Source organism: Carassius auratus, unplaced genomic scaffold (genome assembly GCF_003368295.1).
Source record: "Carassius auratus strain Wakin unplaced genomic scaffold, ASM336829v1 scaf_tig00042450, whole genome shotgun sequence".
NCBI lineage: Eukaryota > Metazoa > Chordata > Actinopteri > Cypriniformes > Cyprinidae > Carassius > Carassius auratus.
This window is the reverse complement of record NW_020526719.1, coordinates 65,859-85,290: the sequence shown is the minus strand read 5'-3', so window position 1 is coordinate 85,290 and position 19,432 is coordinate 65,859. Positions and strand designations below refer to the sequence as shown.

Below are 19,432 nucleotides of genomic sequence, written 5' to 3'. Positions count from 1 at the left end.
GAGCAGAGTGAGAACATCTCGCCTTCTTCTGTCTTCTCGTGCAGTAGAGATCTGTACATAACAGAGGAACAGAGCTATACACAAGCTCGATTTATAGCAGAGAACACGAGCACACATGTCCGGAGTTGACGCTTCATTCCTTTTGCTAATTCGCTACTCCTTAAGAAAACCAGAATCCCTTTGTTTATGAAATTTTTCATCCTTCAAATTTTATAACTGACCCCCTGAGTGACCCCTGCAGTTCCTCTAAACACTAACAGGCTCTCGTTTAGGTCCTGTTGCTGTTATCTCTGTGATGATGAAGAATGTTAGGGGTTGTTATTTATACCCCTGGTGTCTGATAGTGAGGTGATGGTGGCAGACGTGTTTATCTCTGCCAGCATTTTCTTGATTATGAAGGGGGCAGGGTGGTCTGCAAAAGAGACGCAGACCCCCGCTGGGACACTACAGGGTAAAAGCAACGCCCAAATCACGCCCTCTGCTAATTGAAGTGTTTATCTGATATCTCAATTAACCGAGAAAGACATTTGCAGACTAATTTAAGGAGATTCGTCTAAGACACGAACCAGCTGCAACAGTGATTTTTGTTTTTTTTAATAGAAATTGTTAGTAAATTTCACAATTAATTACAAAGAATCAGGAAGTAACTATAGAAGCCTGTTTCTGCCACAGAATAAAAATAAACTAAAAAAGCAACCGTGGCTTTTTAATTCACAATTCAGGCTTTTCACTATATATATTTTCTATTATATCTCATATATATAGATATAATCTCTAAGAAAAAATTCAAAATTATCAAATTGTCAGCTAGAACTATAAGGTAGAAACTTGCATTTCTCAGAAAAAAGTCAGAATATAAGATTTTGTTTCTGCCACAGAAAGAATAAAAAGAAAAAAAATTAATTGGGATTTTTATCCCACAAGTTATATTTTTTTGGTTTCGCTTTACAAGTTTAGATTAGATTTGATAATTCAGACTTCTTTTTTTTTTTTTTTACAAAAAACATGTGAGATAAAGAGAAAATTACCTTTTTTTCTGTGTTGGAAATTTTGAAGTAGAATTTTTTTTTTTTTTTTTTTTAAGTGTTTTCTGGTAAAACATGCTCCAATAATTACTGTATTATTTACATCTTCAAAAAATCTATATATTTTACAATGTACATTTTTAAGAACTCATGGCTGAAACATATTCAGTATCATGATATTTACAAAAGTAGATACTATAATATCTACAGACAAAATAATATATCATTAGAGGAAGTTATTGTTGCAGCATTGAAATTACAATCCATGAAGGAGCATGCATTAAAAACAGAAATAATAGCTGTATAAAGGTCTGAAAGAGACCTTTTCTACATGAACTCTCAATGAAATCCTAAAACTTGAGAGTGCTTTTGTTAGTCATGGGTTAATCAGTGACTCGAAACATATTTAGCAATGCTCATGAATATTTAGCACTAGCAAAACTTAAGAATGGAAAAATAAAGCAATAAACAAAAACTCAAACTGGCGGAACTATGCAACATTTAAATTACAGATGATTACTGAAATGGTACATGTGCATCTTCTGTACATGGAGGGAGTGTAAATAAACACACTACAGCTGTAATACTACAACAATTGTCAACAATATCTACTAACACTAAAATTATATCAGAATATCAGAGACTGAAGATGTAAACCGCAGATATTGTGCCATCTTCTCCTCTCCACACATGAACTAGGAAGGTTAGAGATAGTTTTAGTTAAGCAGTAAGCAGGTTAATGATTGTTAAGGCCTCAGACCTTCTCCGAATCCTGGCAGCAGGTTTCTGGTCTCTGAGTAATTGTGCTCCAGTACAAAGTCAGGAAACCAGTCATTCCTGCACACACCGGCTGAGTGTGCATTAACACACACTCACAAGCACATTTACACACACACACACACACACACACACACACACACTTCAGGCAGAAACTGACTTCAGCCCTGCCTGTGTACATATTAGACCAGTTGAATCACAGACTTAAACACAGAGACAAGCCTCTACAATTATACATACACACACATACACACACACAAACACACATACACACACACACACCCACACACACATACACATATATATACAGTAGGCTTATTGCGAAAAGTTATTCGATTTCAAATGAAGGAGCATTAAATAAATATAGAAATAAAAAAGCTGTGTAAAAACTGTTTCTGTTTTTGTTTGTCTGCTTTAACGCAGGTCAAGAAACTGTCTGCTAAATGCTTTAACAGGATCGTTAATGTTTCACACACTCGAGCGCGTTTACTATGAACATGCGAGGAAGATCGAGTCTGTCACGAGACGTCACACGGGACAGCCGCGAGATCTCACAGACCTCAGAGGATATTTAGATACGTAATGTGGAATATTAAATCAGAAACTACATTTGTGTAACCCTTATCCAGCATTTGCGTCACATGTGGACAGAACAAATTCAGTTCGTTTTGGTAAAGTGGGGCCAAGACCCCAGAGCAATACTTCAGCCAGTTAAAATGTGTGTAAAATCGATTCTGTCTCACATTAGAGTCAAGGAAATCGTGGCATTTCATACAAACATATACATACACACGACTATGAACATTCAAAATAAAACCTACAAAACTCCTATGAACCCTGGAGTGAAAGGCAAAGCTATGAATACAATTTTTAACTGTGCAATACAGAAATTTAGAAAAGGGAGGGGTACATACAGGGCTGTTGTTGATGCTGTCCCAGCCACAATGATGAGGGGCCCACCAAGGTCCTCTGTGATGTCATCGACCCGTTGGACCAGAGGGGGAGAAAAATACTGGCCTGGGCCTTATAGAGTTTAGCAGTAGCCCTGGTTGGATGAAAAGACACTTAAATGATCTGTAGATACTTTTAATATGTTGTGTTTATGTAAAGATATAAGATCATGAAAGAGGCAGGGTTAGATGATATGATTTTGTAGAGTGAAGTGAGGAAAAAAACAATAAGCAGAATCTGATAAAGTGACCAAAAAAAAATTGTTGTGTGAAAAAGGTGAAAGCAGAAAATATTAAATATTCACACATTAATAAAATCTTAATAGTATATCAATCATACTAAAAAACTGGATAGAAGTGAATTCATCTATAAATATAATTTTTTATTTATTTGAAATTATAATTCTGTATATTTCTGTTGGGAAATGAAAACAGCCATATTCATATAGAATATATATTTTTGCAGTAATTATTAAAAATTCCATTATATTGTAAGTGATATTTTGATATCAGAAGCTCTCAATAGTTGCCAGTGTTTGGGTTTGGGCCCCTTTTTCTGTTAGCATCAGACAGTCAATTAAAATTATTTCCTTTTGGCTCCAGAGTGCGTAGTCACGTGACATATGTGTCTCAAGTGATTGGTTCAAAACAACCAGGCTAAGGAACTCAACGCCAATGAGCAAAAATGGCAGATTCGCATATTTGGCATGAATAGTAGACATTGGAAGGCATTCTGTAATCATTATAGACCTCCTTGGTCTCAGACACAGCCATGCAGGGTTAGATAGAGGCAGGCATGGATGTAGAGGAGGGGTTAGACATGGTGATGATGGTGGTAAAGTGGGCCGGGCCTCGCGCAGCTGAGTCCCATCTGAAGCTCGGGTGCGCGCATTTAACATGATTGATCCGCTAATGGGACAGAAGAGCAGACGCACAACTTCAGCTTTAAACCTACCCACGGTTCCTCTTTCCTCCTTTCTTTCCATTTCAACTCAAACGAGCTTGATGTGAGCGAGGGGGGAAAAAAACTCCAAAAATCACCTCCTTTCCCTTCTGTCACCCTCACAGAGCACCTCTCACCTTTACTTTCGGATTGTGGCTTTAACTCACGGCTTCACTGGGCACAAACGACACGAGATTCTTCTGCAACTTTAACGCACACCAGGGACAAAATCACCGACAGGGAAACTTTTTATTTTTTCTGGCACAAAGAAGCGTTAAAGTTACACAATGAGTCTGAAGTCAGATTCAGAGACGAACACCAGTGTTTCATTAGAGGAGGAGGTAAGAGAAATAAACTCTTTTGGTCAATATAAACTTCATTTAGGGAAGTTCAAGGCTCTGGCGGCGGATGACTGTGGAAAACTGTTCTGGCGTTTGACTTGACGTTTGAGGAGAAGCGTTTGCTGTGGAGAAGCTTGAGAGGAATGCGGAGTCTGTTGATGATTAATCTTAAAGTTGCCATTGAAATATGAGACCCACCTGATGAGAGACACACTCGTGTGACTGTGCATAAAGTTTAAATGCAGATTTAACAAGCAACTGTTTCGGTGGCTGTTCTTAAGTTTTTCTGTTATTGTTTTTTTCTGTTGTCATTCTCAGGGTCTCGTTAAAGACGACGCACTGAACGTGGGTCTACCAGAGATAATGACATTTAAAAAATAAAATAAATGAATACAATTAAAACCACTTTATTAATTTTAGAGTGGGGCTGTCTTTTATTTAATTCAATGTGGGTCAAAAGTGTTGTAGGTGTTTTTTTTTTTTTTTTTTTTTTTTTAATTCCCAAACGTCTTAATTTGCATAGACGCAGTTTTACTTTTATTAATTTTTTTAACTAACTTCTGTCCTTTTTCCAGTATTTGTTTCCAATGTTGATTTAGTCTGATTTCTAACGAAGGAATTTTAAATTAGAACTTAATTTTAATTCAAGACCCCAAAAGACTATGCTATTTAATATTATATTTTGTTTAAATAATTCTTTTTAAATTGAGTTTATTATTATTATTATTATTATTATTCATGCTTTTATTATTTAGCCTTTTCATTTAATGTAGATGTTTCAGCAGTTGCTGTAAATTGAGTGGAGCATATAGAATTCTTATTCTAAAGTCTTATTTTATTCTATGCTCTTGAGTGTTGTCACCTCTGACCTCTTGTAGAGGCATTTCCGGCTGCTTGGTGTATTATTTTACTGGCTTAAGACCTTACAAGGCAATTTGCAAACACTCCCTGTCAGAACGCATCAGTCCTGGGTAGTTTCTTGTTAAAGTGTGAAGTTAGTGAGGGTCTTTGTGTAAATGGTGTAGTTTGAGTTGGACTCTGAGTGTTTGGGTGGGAGTTGTGTCCTGTCATTGTTACTGGGCAGCACTGGGTCAGAGCGTGTGGTGTGTTCAGATTGTTCATTGTGTTCAACCTGCAGTAATTAGGACAGGGGTTTCCTCCCTCTGTGCCTCGAACCGGTCGCTCGCATCCCCGTACATGCCCTTTGTTTCTGTCCTGCGAAACCTGCATCCCATTTTTCTGACCGCAGACAGAATCGACTGTTTATTTAGGTTATTAAGTGGCACGTTGTCCATTTATTTGTGCTTGTGGACTGCGTTTATTCCTTTTTGATTAAATTCCTGTTTGTTTGCCCTCTCAGCTGCTGGCAGCACTTGAGCACTGCACTCATGTTTCGTGTTTCAGGAACATTGAGGATAATCTGAAAGTTTCTGCTGGGGTCTTCTAGCCTAACAGGAGTCTGAACTCTGCGACTGCTCAGGACATGACAGGTGTCCAGTCGCTGATATACTGAAGGAAATGTAGAAATCTAATTGATGGACGTTTGTCCTGCTACACATTCTGATTTGCTCTTTTAGCATTATGACCTCGCACTGTTTTTAGGATTTTTACCATATATTTTATATACAATGGTGTTCAATCATGGCATTATATTTAAAAGAATACCATGGTGCTATCAAGCTACAGTAGATTTCATACCCCCCCTGCCCAAATAAAAACAATAAATATTTTGATATCTTTGTTAGTGCAGAATTAAAATCAAATGGTTAACTATACTAATAAAATGTATATTTTTATATTTTGCTTGGTCTTTTTTTTATTATTATTTTTTTTTTGCATGAATTTTCATTATCCCTACAGGGGAAAAATACTGTTTAATTAACGGTCTGTAATTGAGAATAATTGGAATTAAATCATGCAGGGCTATTAAATATTATAGATGCTACTTTGCCTCTTTTTTTACTCTGTCAGACAAACATTTTCAATGACAATTTGATTTTATGTAATCTGTGTTAAAAAGGAGAAAATGTTATAATAATTTTAATATGCACTAACTCTAAGGGAGAAATTGCTAGAATTAATTGAGTTCACTGAGATTGTTTTGAAAATGTTGCAGAATGAAAGGGAAAACTTCAAACAATTTTACAAAATTGTCTTTATTTTAATGCAATAAAAAAAAAAAAATGGTTTCATCTGGTTCTCTGGTAAAATGTGAGCTGGGAGAATGTGATGGGTCAGGCTGAACTGAAGTTCTTTCTCTCCCTCTCCTCTTCTCCCTAAAAGGTCATAGCACACAGTGTCCTCCAGTCTTTCTCTTCTCCCCACTAGATCTGTATAGAGTTGCTACATCTGTTTTTAAATGCTCGCTGCTTTTTGAGTAACTTTAGAATCCGTAATACTCGCTCTTAATTTGTTGGATAAAATTCGGAATTCTGAGGTCAAGTGCTAGTTTCTTTTTTACTTTATTTATTTGATCGCCATTTGCTTTCTCTCTCTGTTCACTGTAATATAATTTGATCCATCCTGTTAATTTGTCGAGTTAAACCAGGTTTACCTTCCACTCACATTGGAGCAATAATGCTGTCCGCTCCCTGCAGAGGTTTCCGCATCCATGCTCAGGGTCACACACACCTGATCACCACGCACACACTTCTGCTCACTAAACTAACACAATCTCATGATTTGATCTGAACACGTTCAGTCTCCAATAGCAAATTCTGCAGACAAACGGGGAGATTCTGACACGATAGGAAGGGACAGAGACGATCAAAGGTAGTTCTAAATGATTCCTATTCTTTTCAGGTGCACTTTTATAAGACCATACATGGCACTCATAGGTCAGAGGTCACTGCATTTTTGCCTTCTGTAAATCGATTGTGTGCTGATGTCATTTAGGCTTTTCCTTGTTCTAGGTACGAACACTATTTGTCAGCGGGCTGCCTGTTGACATCAAACCACGTGAGCTTTACCTGCTGTTCAGACCCTTCAAGGTAAGAGGGCGTTGTTTTATTAGTCCACCTTTTTCTGGATGTGGTTTTATTTTAAGAATTGACGTTGAAATTGTCCACAGATTTTATTAATTTTGTCTTTTATTAAACAGGGATATGAAGGATCTCTCATAAAACTTACCTCAAAACAGGTAAAGTGGAAACTTATTTCCGTTCAGTGGGATTATTATTATAATAATTCCAAATTAGTTGTTTTTCCTAAATGTGTTCTGTATGTAAGAGATGGTTAAGATTTTATCACCTGTAATATGCATGTGACAATATCTTAATTTTTTTTACATATATTTGTCACATGCAGTAGACCCTTGAACCCATATATAATTAGAAAATGTATTTTGAACTCCTTTCTTTTATAGGTTGAGGCTTTATCACATTAAAAAAAAAAAGTTTAACTTATTTATCTTAATTTTGAAAGTTTTTGTGTGAGGGTCAAATGATGCAATTCTTAAAAGATTTGTTTTCTGCTTTAGTAGATTGGGAAAATCTACATTTTTGTCTCCGTTTCTGTTTCTTTCCATTCTCTAGCCTGTGGGGTTTGTCACGTTTGACAGCCGGTCTGGGGCTGAAGCAGCCAAGAATGCATTGAACGTAAGTAACCGCTGGTCCATCAGTAAGCTGAAGTGATGGCAGCTTTTAATGATTTATAAGACTGTCTGTGCTTTATGTCCCCCCCAAACTTCGCTCTTAAGTCTGACTCAGATGTTGCTCTCCTCTCTGAGGGGGAAGTTTCACTTCGTCTCTAAGAAATGTTCCATGACGTCATGCTTTTTCAGTGGGATGTAGGATACTTTGGGAATCCGTGCACTTGTGCTGCTGTTCTGTTTATGGACCTGCTGATTGATTTGTGCATTGTATGAAGATTAATTAGACCCAACACCCGACTTCATCTCTTCTCAGGGTATCCGCTTTGACCCAGAGAGCCCTCAAACGCTGCGTCTTGAGTTTGCTAAAGCCAACACAAAGATGGCAAAGAGTAAACTGATGGCCACGCCAAACCCTTCCAACCTGCACCCAGCTCTGGGTGCGCACTTCATCGCTCGAGACCCATGTGAGTAAAACCTTGGGCTTATGCCCCGCCCACACCGCAAAACAGGAGTTCATTTGCGATAAGCCACCAGTAACAGTCAATGTTGCACTTGTTTTCAACCAGAAACAATACTTTATGCATTTTGGTTTTTCATTTACACTACAGTGCTGTTTTGAGGGAAATGCAAATGTTTGAAAACCATTTGAAGACCTTTGTCTCCTTGTAAACTTCATAAAATGTGAACTTGTAAAAACTGTGCATGTGTATTACGTGTTTATTCTGTAGCAGACACAGGGTTCTTTTTATAAATTGCCAACTACGGGCCTGGCATGTATAATACAGCAGTTTTATTCATTTTTGTGGATCTATTTTTTTTTTTTATAACGTTGTCATCTGTACACAAAACTTTAGAAACACAAATGAAAAGGTTTTTCGATTTCTAGTGCGTTCTTATAAACACCCTGATATAATTTTGAATGCTTTTATTATTCTCATTGTTTGAATATAGCTTTTTTAAATTTGAGATTTGGCATTGGTAAGCTGTATTGGTGGCGGAAAATAGTATTTGCCAATGTATATAATTTAAGTCTGTTCACCAAGAATGCACTAGTTTGATTAAACACCGAAACAATGTTGTGGAATATTATTAGTTACACGTTTTTCTGTTTGAAAATGTTATTTATTCCTGTGATGCAATGCTGAATTTTTAGCAGCCGTTACTCCATTCTTCAGTGTCACAGGACTTCATATTTTTGTGGAAATATTCGAAGTGTATGTTGGATGTGGTTTCCTTTTGGCTGGCTCAGTTAGCGGTTAAAATACACCTAATATTATCAATTTGATGACAGTGACCCTCATATGAGAGGCTATTCAGTATTCATTATTCAGTTTATTTTGTAGCTGCTTTATAGCTGAATCAAATTTGTGTATATATATCTGATGACATTTTTGCAACATCAATACTGTTATTGAACCGAATTGAATCGACATTTGAATTAAACTAAATAAAGACCATTTTCATCTGTTTAGCTGCTTATAGCTGAATTTAACTGGCGTCGTAATCGATAAACTACATATTTATTGATCCGATCCAATGCTGAATTTACTTGAGCTGAATAATGACACTATGGTGCTTTATAGCAAAATTTGTTACTCCTGTTTATTGCTGTGAAGCTACTTTGAGACCATCTCTATTATATAAAGCGCTATAAAATTATCGATTCGCTTTAAGTGGTGATTCTGTTTCCTAGTGTTTGGTTCCGTGTGTGACTCTCAGATGTGATTCTGTAGATGACCTGACGGGGGCAGCACTGATCCCTGCGTCTCCTGAGGCGTGGGCTCCGTATCCCCTCTACACCACTGAACTGACCCCAGGCCTGCCTCATGCCGCCTTCACGTACCCCGCCGCTGCTGCCGCCGCCGCCGCCCTGCACGCCCAGGTGAGCGACCAACCGGTGTGTCCTCTTTTCTTTCACTCCATCACTGTCTCTCTGATATTGGCTGTTTTTATGTCTGAACATTACTTCTCTTAGTTTGTGTAGGAAGTACATGCTGTGCTTGTGAACTTGTCATGTTCATATTCTAAATGTGTCCCAAGGCCAAGTTTTAAGGATTTACTCATTTGTATTTGGCATACACAATTAAAATAAGATTAAAACTCAATTTAAAATAGAGTCTTTCTGGCTTTGTATATTCATTTTTAATCTGATTCTTTTTGTAGGATTTAAGTTGGTATACTTTTTTCTCTTGGCTTTTTTTTTTTTTTTTTTTTTTTTTTATACAAAAATTCAAAAACAAAACATTTAAATGTACAAAGGCATTCATATAGAAAAGATTTTAATTCATGCGCAACACATACATATGCATATATAATAAATACCCTTTTAAATAGGTTTACTTTATTTGGATTTAAAGGTCCCGTTTTACGCGCTTTTTTGAAGCTTTGATTGTGTTTACAATGTGCAATATAACATGTGTTCATGTTTCCCGTGTAAAAAAACTATTTTTCACACAGTTCACCTATCTGTTTCACTGTCACAAAAAACGGGCTGATGACTTCCTTGTTCTATGAAGCCTCTCCTTCAGAAATACGTAATGAGTTCTGATTGGGCCAGCGGTTCCTGTGCTGTGATTCGACAGCAGCTGAGCGCAGGCTGACCTCCTGGTAACGTGACTGGGCTAGAACGCACGTGCTGGAGATGTATTTATAGTCACAGGAGCGCTTTTCCTGACGAGATGAGCATGAAAACCGCATTTTGTTTTTTTTGCACAGCCCTAACATCTAGTTAACAAAGCTAAACAGCGTTGCCCTTTGTGTAATAAGTTACAGAAACTGTTAAACGCACCAACTTAAATAATAAAATACACTTACCAGTTGTGGTCCATAAACAACGCCTTCTCCAGACAAAGAGGGAACTGCTCCATCTTTCAAGAATAATCTTTGTGCAAATCCAGCATTAAACTGATTGAGATTGAGAAAGTTGTCCTCAGCAAGCTGTCCTCAGCAAAAATGAGCTGCACATAGTTTTACATGTGGATTATAATTTTCGGGAACCGAGTTAAACATAAATTGTAACCATTAATGTCAAAGTACAGCGTTCCTGGGAAGCCCAAACAAAGGTGATTGTACTCCGAGATGAAAAAAACAGCGTTTCAACGACATGGCGACAAAAACAAACAGCTCTTCCTTCTCCGGAGCGCAACAAGGCCACGCCCCCTGTTTGTGAATTCATGTGGGCGGAGGTTAGTCAAAACTGTTTTAGTGATGTCATTACTACAGGAACTAGAGGGCTGTAGTCCAAACGGGTCGTTATTTGTAGGTGAATTCTATTAAATAAAATATCTCGCTTGGCATTGAACTTTGAGCTTTAGAATTTTACAGATATTATTTATACTCTAACAACAACATTACACACTAACTAAAGTTTAAAACATGGAATCACGAAGAAGGGGACCTTTTATTTTATTTGTATTTTTAGATGTTTAACTGAATCTCTTGAACTTTTAATTTTTTTTAAAATATGAAAAATATTTACTTTTTTTTTTTTTTTTTTTGCATTTATTGGATATGCAATTCTACACTGTAAGCTTTATCATGTACTGCACAATTCTACAAATAGCATTAGCCTTCAATTCTTTGGCTTGTAGTACCTTTCCCATAATGCCCTGACTCGAGCTCTGGTGGACACTGACCCTGGGGTGACGTGCTGCGTCTAAACCGGAGGTGTCAGGGGTCCGCTCTGAATATTACCCACAATCCCTCAGAACAGCATTCCTTGGCCTGCTAGTGTTGCTAAGAGATCACATCAGAGAAAAGCTGTTTTTAATTGCATCTCAGAGGTTGGATTATAACAGAGTCGTTGAGTGAATCTGTGCCCAGGGAGGTGCCGGTTAAAGTTTAGCCAAAAAAAATTGTGTTCGAGCATTTTATGATCCATTAAAAGCAGCACATGTTAAAATTCTCCCCTGCAAACACTTTGCAGTGTAGGTTTAAACGGGTAAAAAATTAAAGTGCCTCATGCTACTCGGGCAATAATGACATGGTTTATGGTCAATCATTCTGTTTACTTCAGTTTAATGAAATGTGATTGGTTTTGAAGACTCTGTGCTGACTGATCAAGTTTATTGATTGGATGGCTAGACTTTGTGGTTGTCATGGAAACCCAGTGAGAGCTAAAGGTCACGGATGAAGAGGTTTTACTTCAGTCTCTTGAGTCGTACTGTACGTTCACAGGTTCCTCAAGCCGTAAAGAGAACGGGACAAATGTAAGTTATTTTTTATTAAAGTGTTTTAAGATTTTATCCCCAAAAAAAACATTTTCCAATCCTGTTCGGAAGAACTTGCTAAAGTGTAGGATGTTTTGTCAGGATCTCAAAGGGGTTGTAAAAGGTTTCATCCTCTAGGTGAGAAAGCGAGCGAGTGTGCTAATGGATCCACACGCTAACACCTTCTCTGCCCAATGTCACTCTGAGGGGCTTCAGAGAGATCAACTCGTGTGTGTGTGTGTGTGTGTGTGTGTGTGTGTGTGTGTGTGTGTGTGTATACAAAGTAATTCAACATTATATAAACAACATTGTGCAAAATGTATATAAACATAATCAACACTGTGTACATGTATAATTTCTAAATTTTATATGGTGTGAAGTAACTTTAGTTGGTGGTGGTTCATATGTATTTTATATGGTAAAATATTTCTTTACATAATTGTGCAGATTTTTTTTTTTTTCTTTTATCACTGGATCAATAGTTTAAATATTAGACATTCAAAACAGTTTAAGTCGCCCCAAAAGGGCCATATAGCAGTCTTGCTTGATTTGGCTCAAGGAAAATAGAAGTGGAATTCCTTCTGGCATGTTTACATGTAGTCGGGATGACGAAACTAAGTCTGCAGTTAAACTGCTGGAAGAACAGAGCCCTTGGCTTTCTCTTACTCCACCCTCTCCAGCAGACACCTGCAGAGGAAGATCGTCTCGCTCTCTGCAGCAGTGACCTGCGCTCGGTGTTTGTGTGCGCTGTCTTCAAACATCCCGACCCCTCGTAACGAACGTGGGAAGCTCGGAGTGAGAGTCGGCAAAGGGCTGAAACGGACATGCCAGGCTGATTGTGGTTTTCTTGCCCTTGGCTGGGGAAGGGAGTGTTTTGGGCAGGACGGGAAAGGAGCTAATGTCATCTTGCTGAGAGTTTATAGATGCACCGATAAGTTTCCAGTTCAGTCAGGGAATTCATGCTTGCATCAGGTCATTAGCACAGTTTAAACTACTTGGTGTTGTAGAAATTCCTCTCTCTTTCTAGTTTTGTTTGTCTGTTATTGCCCTCTTCATTTTAAAGACTTTTTACAACGTCTGAAAGGTTTCAAAGTGGTAATTAAATGTCTCTTTGCAGTTGTAGTTGATTTTATAGTTTTAGTTGGCTATATGGGTTTTGGGAGATTTAAATTGATCTGAATATTAAGCTTGTGTGTGTTTACAGGAATATAAATATTAGTATTAAGTCATAGTTTAATACATTTTTGTGAATATTTGAAACTGTAAAAATAATGCATAATTTAAAATGCTTAATTAGGCTTTTATTGTTTTAATTTTTTTTATTATAGAAGTGGTTTTAAATGTATTTATGCAAATACAATTTCGTAATGCATGGTTTTATAAAATTTATTTACACTTCAATATTTTAAAACGATGCAAGTGTATTTTAAATATCCAAGTAACTTAATGTACTTTTTTAGACTTATTTATTCTAGAATATATCTTTTTCATGTCACGTATGATTCAATTAAAACGTAGTAATGTGTATATCATTTTTCCTTATATAAACGGTGCAAATGATAATGCAGCGTTTATCTACATGTTCTATTAAATTAGTGTCAATTAACTTTATTTGTGGTCTATGTTGGTTGAGGAGAAGCTTTTGAAATCTCAAACTGCTCATTGAAATTGTTCTTGTTCATCTTGTCTGTAGATGCGCTGGTACCCTTCTCCCTCTGAAAGTTCTCAGCCGGGGTGGAAGTCACGCCAGTTCTGTTAAAGAATCTGTGAGTATCGCTCTCTTCACTCTCTGCATGTGATCACTGTCTCTGATCATAGATGACCGTAAGCTGACGGGCTGTTCTCATCTCCACAGATGCCATTCTGTACCAGACGTGTTTTTTTTTTTTTTTCTTTCTCCCTCCTGTTTAAATGAAGGCCAACTGGGTGCAGCATTTAATTTAATCAGGTTTATTTAACGGACAATTTAAACATGAAGGATTGTTTTCCTGGAGGAAGTCTTCTACAAAGCACTCTGAGATGCTGAGGACTCTGACAAACCTCACGGTACGGTCTCCATTTCAAAAGCCTCGCATGACGAGCCAATTGTGCAGGCGTTCAACATGTCTAGCTGCTCTGGTAGATGCATGTTTTCGAGGTCGTAATTCTGCATGCGATAAGGCATGAGTTTCAAAATCCAAACCTTTATTTTTTTTTTCATCCCAGCTAACCCAGAGGTTTTTTTTTTTTTCAGCCTGCTTGTTCTTGCAGGTTTTTTTTTTCATAAATCCAGTCTGTGTAATTGTTTTTTATTTTTAAGAACTGATGACATATGCACTGGGTTTTTGTTTGTGATCTTGATGTGAACCGAGCAGATTCGAGTTCTTGTCTCCTCCAGACCTTTGCATCTTCCTCTGCCCTGACATCACCAGTCCTCTGCTATCGGTGTCTGCTTGGAGAATATTTGAACAAAAAAAAGAAATGTACTAGTATTTTTGTACATTAGTGTAATATTTATGCATTTGTTTGGTGCAATTAAATAAGTATATATGTAGGAGTAGTTTAGTGTTCCCTTGTATCTTTGTGTTTTAGTTGGTGGTTAATTCAGTCTATAACCTGTTTGGAGTAAATAAGTGCAATCTTGATTCTTTTCCTTTTTTTTTTTTTTTTTTTTGCTGTTACATACTGAAGTGTACAGACTGTGGCAGAGTTTAAACGGACTGCTAACATGAGATTGCTGTATTATATGAAGAAAAAAAGTAAATGCTGTTTCTTTTTCAGAATGTGAAACTGGAGAATAAAAGGGAATCTGAGGATCTTTGAGTGTTTGGAGTTTTTTTTTTTTTTTTTTTTTTTTGAAAACCTACTCCTAAGGTCATCAAATTTTTACATTTTTCAAGGGACGAGAATTGGGTACATCAAGGGTATCATTCCTTCACTTGCTCAAAGCTGCAGTATGTAAATTTTGTAAAAATATATTTTTTACATGTGTTAAACCTGTCATTATGTCCTGACAGTAGAATGAGACGGATAATGTGTGTAAAAATCAAGCTCCTCTGGCTCCTCCCAGTGGTCCTATTGCCATTTGCAGAAATACATCGCTCCCGGTAAGAAACAACCAATCAGAGCTGCGGTCCGTAACTGTGTTCATAATGTAGAAAAATGTATATAATAAGCGAGTACACCATGAATCCATTTTCCAAACCGTGTTTTTAGCTTGTCCTGAATCACTAGGGTGCACCTATAATAAGTGTTTATATTCAGACTACTTTAGATTGCTTCGGGGGTACCGCGGCGGAGTAACCCAGTACCTTTGTGATGCTTCATAGACATAAACAGAGAGAAGTAGTTCCGGCTACGATGTTCTTCCGCAAGACGCAAGCAGTTCTGTTTATTAACCGCTAGAGCGTCAAGTTACCTACCGCAGCTTTAACCAAACAGCTGTTTAAAAAAAAAAAAAAAATCCACACCACTCCAGTCCATCAGTTAATGTCTTGAAGTTAAATGCTGTGTTTGTAATGAGTGCTCTCTGCAAAATATTACTTTCTTTTGTTAAAGGCAAAATACTCCATTTCCTTCTATGGATTGGACCTGTTTCTATACCCCTCATATTACTGCTGCAGATATCATGAGGTTTCGTTTCATGGTTTTCCTTTTAAGGCATCATTTTCTTAGCAGCTGAAGAACAGAACTTCTAATCACAGCACAACTGCAGATCTGGTCTGTGAGAGGCAGTTTATTTGAACAGTGCTATTGTTTTCAAACTACGTCTGAAGGTCTAATGAAAGAATATCAGTGAGTAGTTCAAGTCATTTGAATGGTGCTCTCAGAATACACTGTTCCAGTCAGCTTTCCCAAAAATAGTACCTTGCTAACTCCCAAGTGAGCAAGCAGAGGAAAACCCCCTTGGATGTTTAAACAGACAAAAAAGAAACCTTACAAAGGAACCAAGACTCCACAAGAGAAATCCTCCTCATCTGACACATATTTAAAGATCCCAAAAGTCAGAACTTGACTCTTGTGGCTTACTGTTGGTTTCTTTTTTGTGTTTGTGTACTCCTGAAAAGTTGATTTCCAAAAGTTTGAGTAAGATTTTAAAACATTCTTATTCCGCAAGGACTCATTAAGAGATTACAAATGTTAAAATATTTAAATTTCAAATAAATGCTGCTGTTTTGAACTTTATATTTAAAAAGTAGCAGCAAATCAATCTAGAAGAATGATTTCTGAAGATCATGTGACGATGACGACTGGAGTAATGATGCTGAAAATTCAGCTTTGCCTCACATGAATGCATTTTAAAATATTTAAATAGAAAACTGCTATTTGAAGGTTTAATTCCAACCCTAATTCAACACACCTGAACCAGCTCGAACTACACATACTATACACTTCCAGGCAGGCGTGTCGAGGCAAATTGGAGTTAAACTCAGGACTGAGTTTAGAGACCCCTGTTAATTTGGCTATTCACATACATTGGTGAATGAATCAGAAGTCACGCACATTAAAACTAGCTGCAAAATAAAGCAGATAAACACATATTTCTTACATGAAGTCATATGTTGACAGAAGAAATGTTAAGAGGGATTTCATGAATCCAAGAAAAATGTTCAAGTGTTCCCTCAAAGAACAGAAAGTCTATCTATCTAATCTAGGGTGACTACAGTCTCTTTCAGCTGTTATTAGAGCATAAAATGTCTAATGGCATGTTGCGCTTCACTTTAAATAAATAGCATAAATGCCTCCCTTTAAAGAATTTTATTTTATAAGATGAATGAACAGTGAGAAGTTTTGTTTATTCAGGCAGGCTGAGGTCAACTTTGGGCCTGAGAACTGAAACCGAAACGCCCACAGAGCAGACTCTGCCCAAAGTCATTTCTTATTGGACTGTTGCTATGACCTTCATTGTAGAATGATGTCATGTTGATATTTTCAGTCCTTGGCTCTTCATTATATGTTATAATGTATGCAATTAATACAGGCAGTGTGAGCAAACCTCTGCCAGCAGGAGCAGCTGCATGATGTAGCTCTGCCGCCATCTGGTGGTTAGAAAGAAAACCTAACCAAATTAAATAATCCTTCTGGTAATAATAATACATTTTAGTATTTTATAAAACATTGCTTATTGCTTGTTTCTAAATTGTGAGTATGTGCGTTTGTTTGTTATTTATATTTTACAGAATAAATGAAAATAAAATAAAATAGAAAGAAAACTTGACAATAAATAAATTACTTAATACACTTTAGTATTTTATATAATGGTGTTTATTGTTTCTGTATTTTTCGTGTGTGTGTTTGGGTACATTGTAGAGTACAGTAAAATACAATTATTTTAAAATATTCAGTTTTTGTCCTATTTGGGAATACTTTATAATAAATTGTTGACATAAAATAAAATACAACTCAAAGTGAATTGTTGTATTCTAATCACAATTCAAAGTGATTTCTCAAGAAATCTCTCTCACTAAAAATAAGATGCTGAATTAAATTATATTTTCGTTTTTTTTTTTTTTTGCATATCTCACAACAGTACAGATAAAATCTAATGTAAAATAAAACGTTTATATCATATGATGTCACTACAGTATTGAAAATAAAATAAAATAAAATGGAAACAGATATGAACAGGGATAAAGGTGGAGGTGCTCACGCACGCATGCGCGCTCCTCCGGCTCTGTCCGCTTCAGCACCGCGTAATTGGTCACGTGACTCAGTCTCCGCTCTCAGCCGCTCCGCATCATCATCTTCATCAGCAACAGCAGCAGCAGCAGGGATGTCCGCGAGCTCCGCGTTCAGCGATGAGAAAGGCGGCTCCGCCAGCGAGCCCGAGTACGGACACGACCCGGCCAGCGGCGGCATCTTCTCCTCCGACTACAAGAGGTGAGACGCTTGGTGAACCCTCGTAGCCCGAGGGCGGCCCACCGGAGCCTTTACCTTACAGAAAATCTCAGACGGGGCGAGGTGCGCATGCGCGGATGAACGAACGAATTCCGTGGAAAAACAAGGACATGATAAACATCTAGATAAACTGGCCTGAATGGAGTGTGTACGTGTGTGTGTGTGTGGTTCGCGTGTTTGTGTTTCAGCACCAGTCGGTGGACAGCGCTCAGGTCCCACATGATGACTTCTGTGCTGTTTTACACCTCACTCTGACTGTTTAGGCGTTTATTTGGTGAAACGTTTGGTTTATGTTGTTAATATTTGTATGGCAGTGATATATCGTTGGTTTTACAGTGTAAATATAGCCATGTAATCTGTATCTCTCGCATCCTGTAGTCTTAGCGTCGCTAGCATCACGTGACCAGAACAAATACCGTCGTCTCTGTTGAGAATAACTCTAGATCAGCATCTCAACAAACACACAATGTTGTTTAATTTGTGGGTGAACGACAGATTTTTTATTTTATTTTATTTATTTTTTGTAATACAAAACGTTTTCTAGATGCCATTTTTACGTTTTATTTTTATTATCAGTAGCTAACCTTCCCAGAAACTTCTGGGAAACAAAAAACTCTTAGATGTTTTTGTCCATGTTTCACATAGTTATGCTTAAGTCTGGGTTTTTAATTCACACTGCTTATCTCTGGCACCATAACCTAAACACACACACACACACACACACACACACATATATATATATATATATATATATATATATATATATATTTAAAATAAAAACAACAAGAAAACTAAAACTAAAAGAAATGACAAGAGCACATAAAAATATTCAAAGTTAAACTAAGATAAAAAAACTGAAAAAAAATAAAAGCTAATAACATATTATTACTAGAAAAATTATAAAAATACTATATATATATATATATATATATATATATATATATATATATATATATATATATATATATATATAATGCAGTTAGTTTTGTCCATGTTTCCCACTTTACTCTGGGATATTAATTCACACTTTTTAACTTTGGCACCACAATTGGAATAACAAAATTACAAATGTAAAAGAAAATTTCAGTTTAGCAATCAAACTAAATTAAAATATAATAATAATAATAATAATGACAAAAACATATAACAAAATCACTAAAAATAAAATTAAAATTAAAAGTGTAAATATAAAAATAAAAGCTAATTCAAAATATAAAAATACTGTGGTAGTAAGTAATACTAAAATTAGTAAAATAATTAGTAGAGTAAAGTTTTTTCCCCTTGTTTTCCTGGGAACCAAAACTTACAAATGTGAAAATGTGGCTTAACAAAGGGTTAAATGTGACCTTAACCCAGGATTTTACATCTTTACATTGAAGCTGGCATCTACCTCTTCCTCTTCCTCTATTCTACCTCTGTCTCTTGTGAAGATGTGATGATTCTGAAGGTTAGATCTTTAACTGAGATTGATAATCAGTGTTGGCAGACTCTTTCTCTGTCTTAGGCAGGTGCTTCAGTCTGGTGTGTGGAGAATATCAAGGCTCTGGTCTGTTTCTGCTGAGGTCATGCTCATCCTGTAGCTGATGGATGCAGTGTTCATTTGCTAATATTGTTTACTTAAAATGTCTATTTTATCATTTATCAGTTGTATTTTTGATGCTTGTTGAATCCAGTGCTAAAACTAAAACAGAAAATGCAAATAAATAATAAATTAATGAT

General features: G+C 36.7%; 2 protein-coding genes across 4 annotated transcripts in view; both read left to right on the top strand.

The window, feature by feature from the left end:
• The first annotated feature begins 3,634 nt into the window (after nucleotides 1-3,634).
• LOC113085849 (RNA-binding protein with multiple splicing 2) lies at nucleotides 3,635-14,633 on the top strand. Of its 2 annotated transcripts, none has more exons than XM_026255283.1 (8): nucleotides 3,635-4,036; nucleotides 6,949-7,026; nucleotides 7,137-7,175; nucleotides 7,570-7,632; nucleotides 7,942-8,092; nucleotides 9,362-9,510; nucleotides 13,530-13,602; nucleotides 13,692-14,633. In XM_026255283.1, exons 1-7 carry the CDS (start codon nucleotides 3,983-3,985, stop codon nucleotides 13,593-13,595), a joined length of 600 nt encoding a protein of 199 aa, XP_026111068.1. In that variant the 5' UTR covers nucleotides 3,635-3,982; the 3' UTR covers nucleotides 13,596-13,602; nucleotides 13,692-14,633. The 2 variants fall into 2 exon arrangements, with proteins under 2 accessions (XP_026111068.1, XP_026111067.1); XM_026255282.1 differs by having other exon boundaries at nucleotides 9,362-9,525.
• A 2,834-nt stretch (nucleotides 14,634-17,467) lies between these two features.
• Nucleotides 17,468-19,432, top strand: part of LOC113085848 (AP-3 complex subunit beta-2-like) — a 32,454-nt gene continuing 30,489 nt past the window's right edge. The window contains exon 1 of one of the 2 annotated variants that reach the window (XM_026255279.1): nucleotides 17,468-17,695. In XM_026255279.1, coding sequence (XP_026111064.1) covers nucleotides 17,472-17,695 — 224 coding nt within the window. In that variant the 5' untranslated portion in view covers nucleotides 17,468-17,471. The remainder of the gene's footprint in view (nucleotides 17,696-19,432) is intronic. The other variant, XM_026255280.1, reaches the window with a different exon arrangement.

Coding starts and splice junctions, on each gene's coding strand:
- LOC113085849 (XM_026255282.1), top strand. CDS start 3,983: ATGAGTCTGAAGTCAGATTCAGAGACGAACACCAGTGTTTCATTAGAG. Junction 7,633..7,941: donor CAGCCAAGAATGCATTGAAC/GTAAGTAACCGC, acceptor ATCTCTTCTCAG/GGTATCCGCTTTGACCCAGA. Junction 9,526..13,529: donor CCCAGGTGAGCGACCAACCG/GTGTGTCCTCTT, acceptor TCTTGTCTGTAG/ATGCGCTGGTACCCTTCTCC.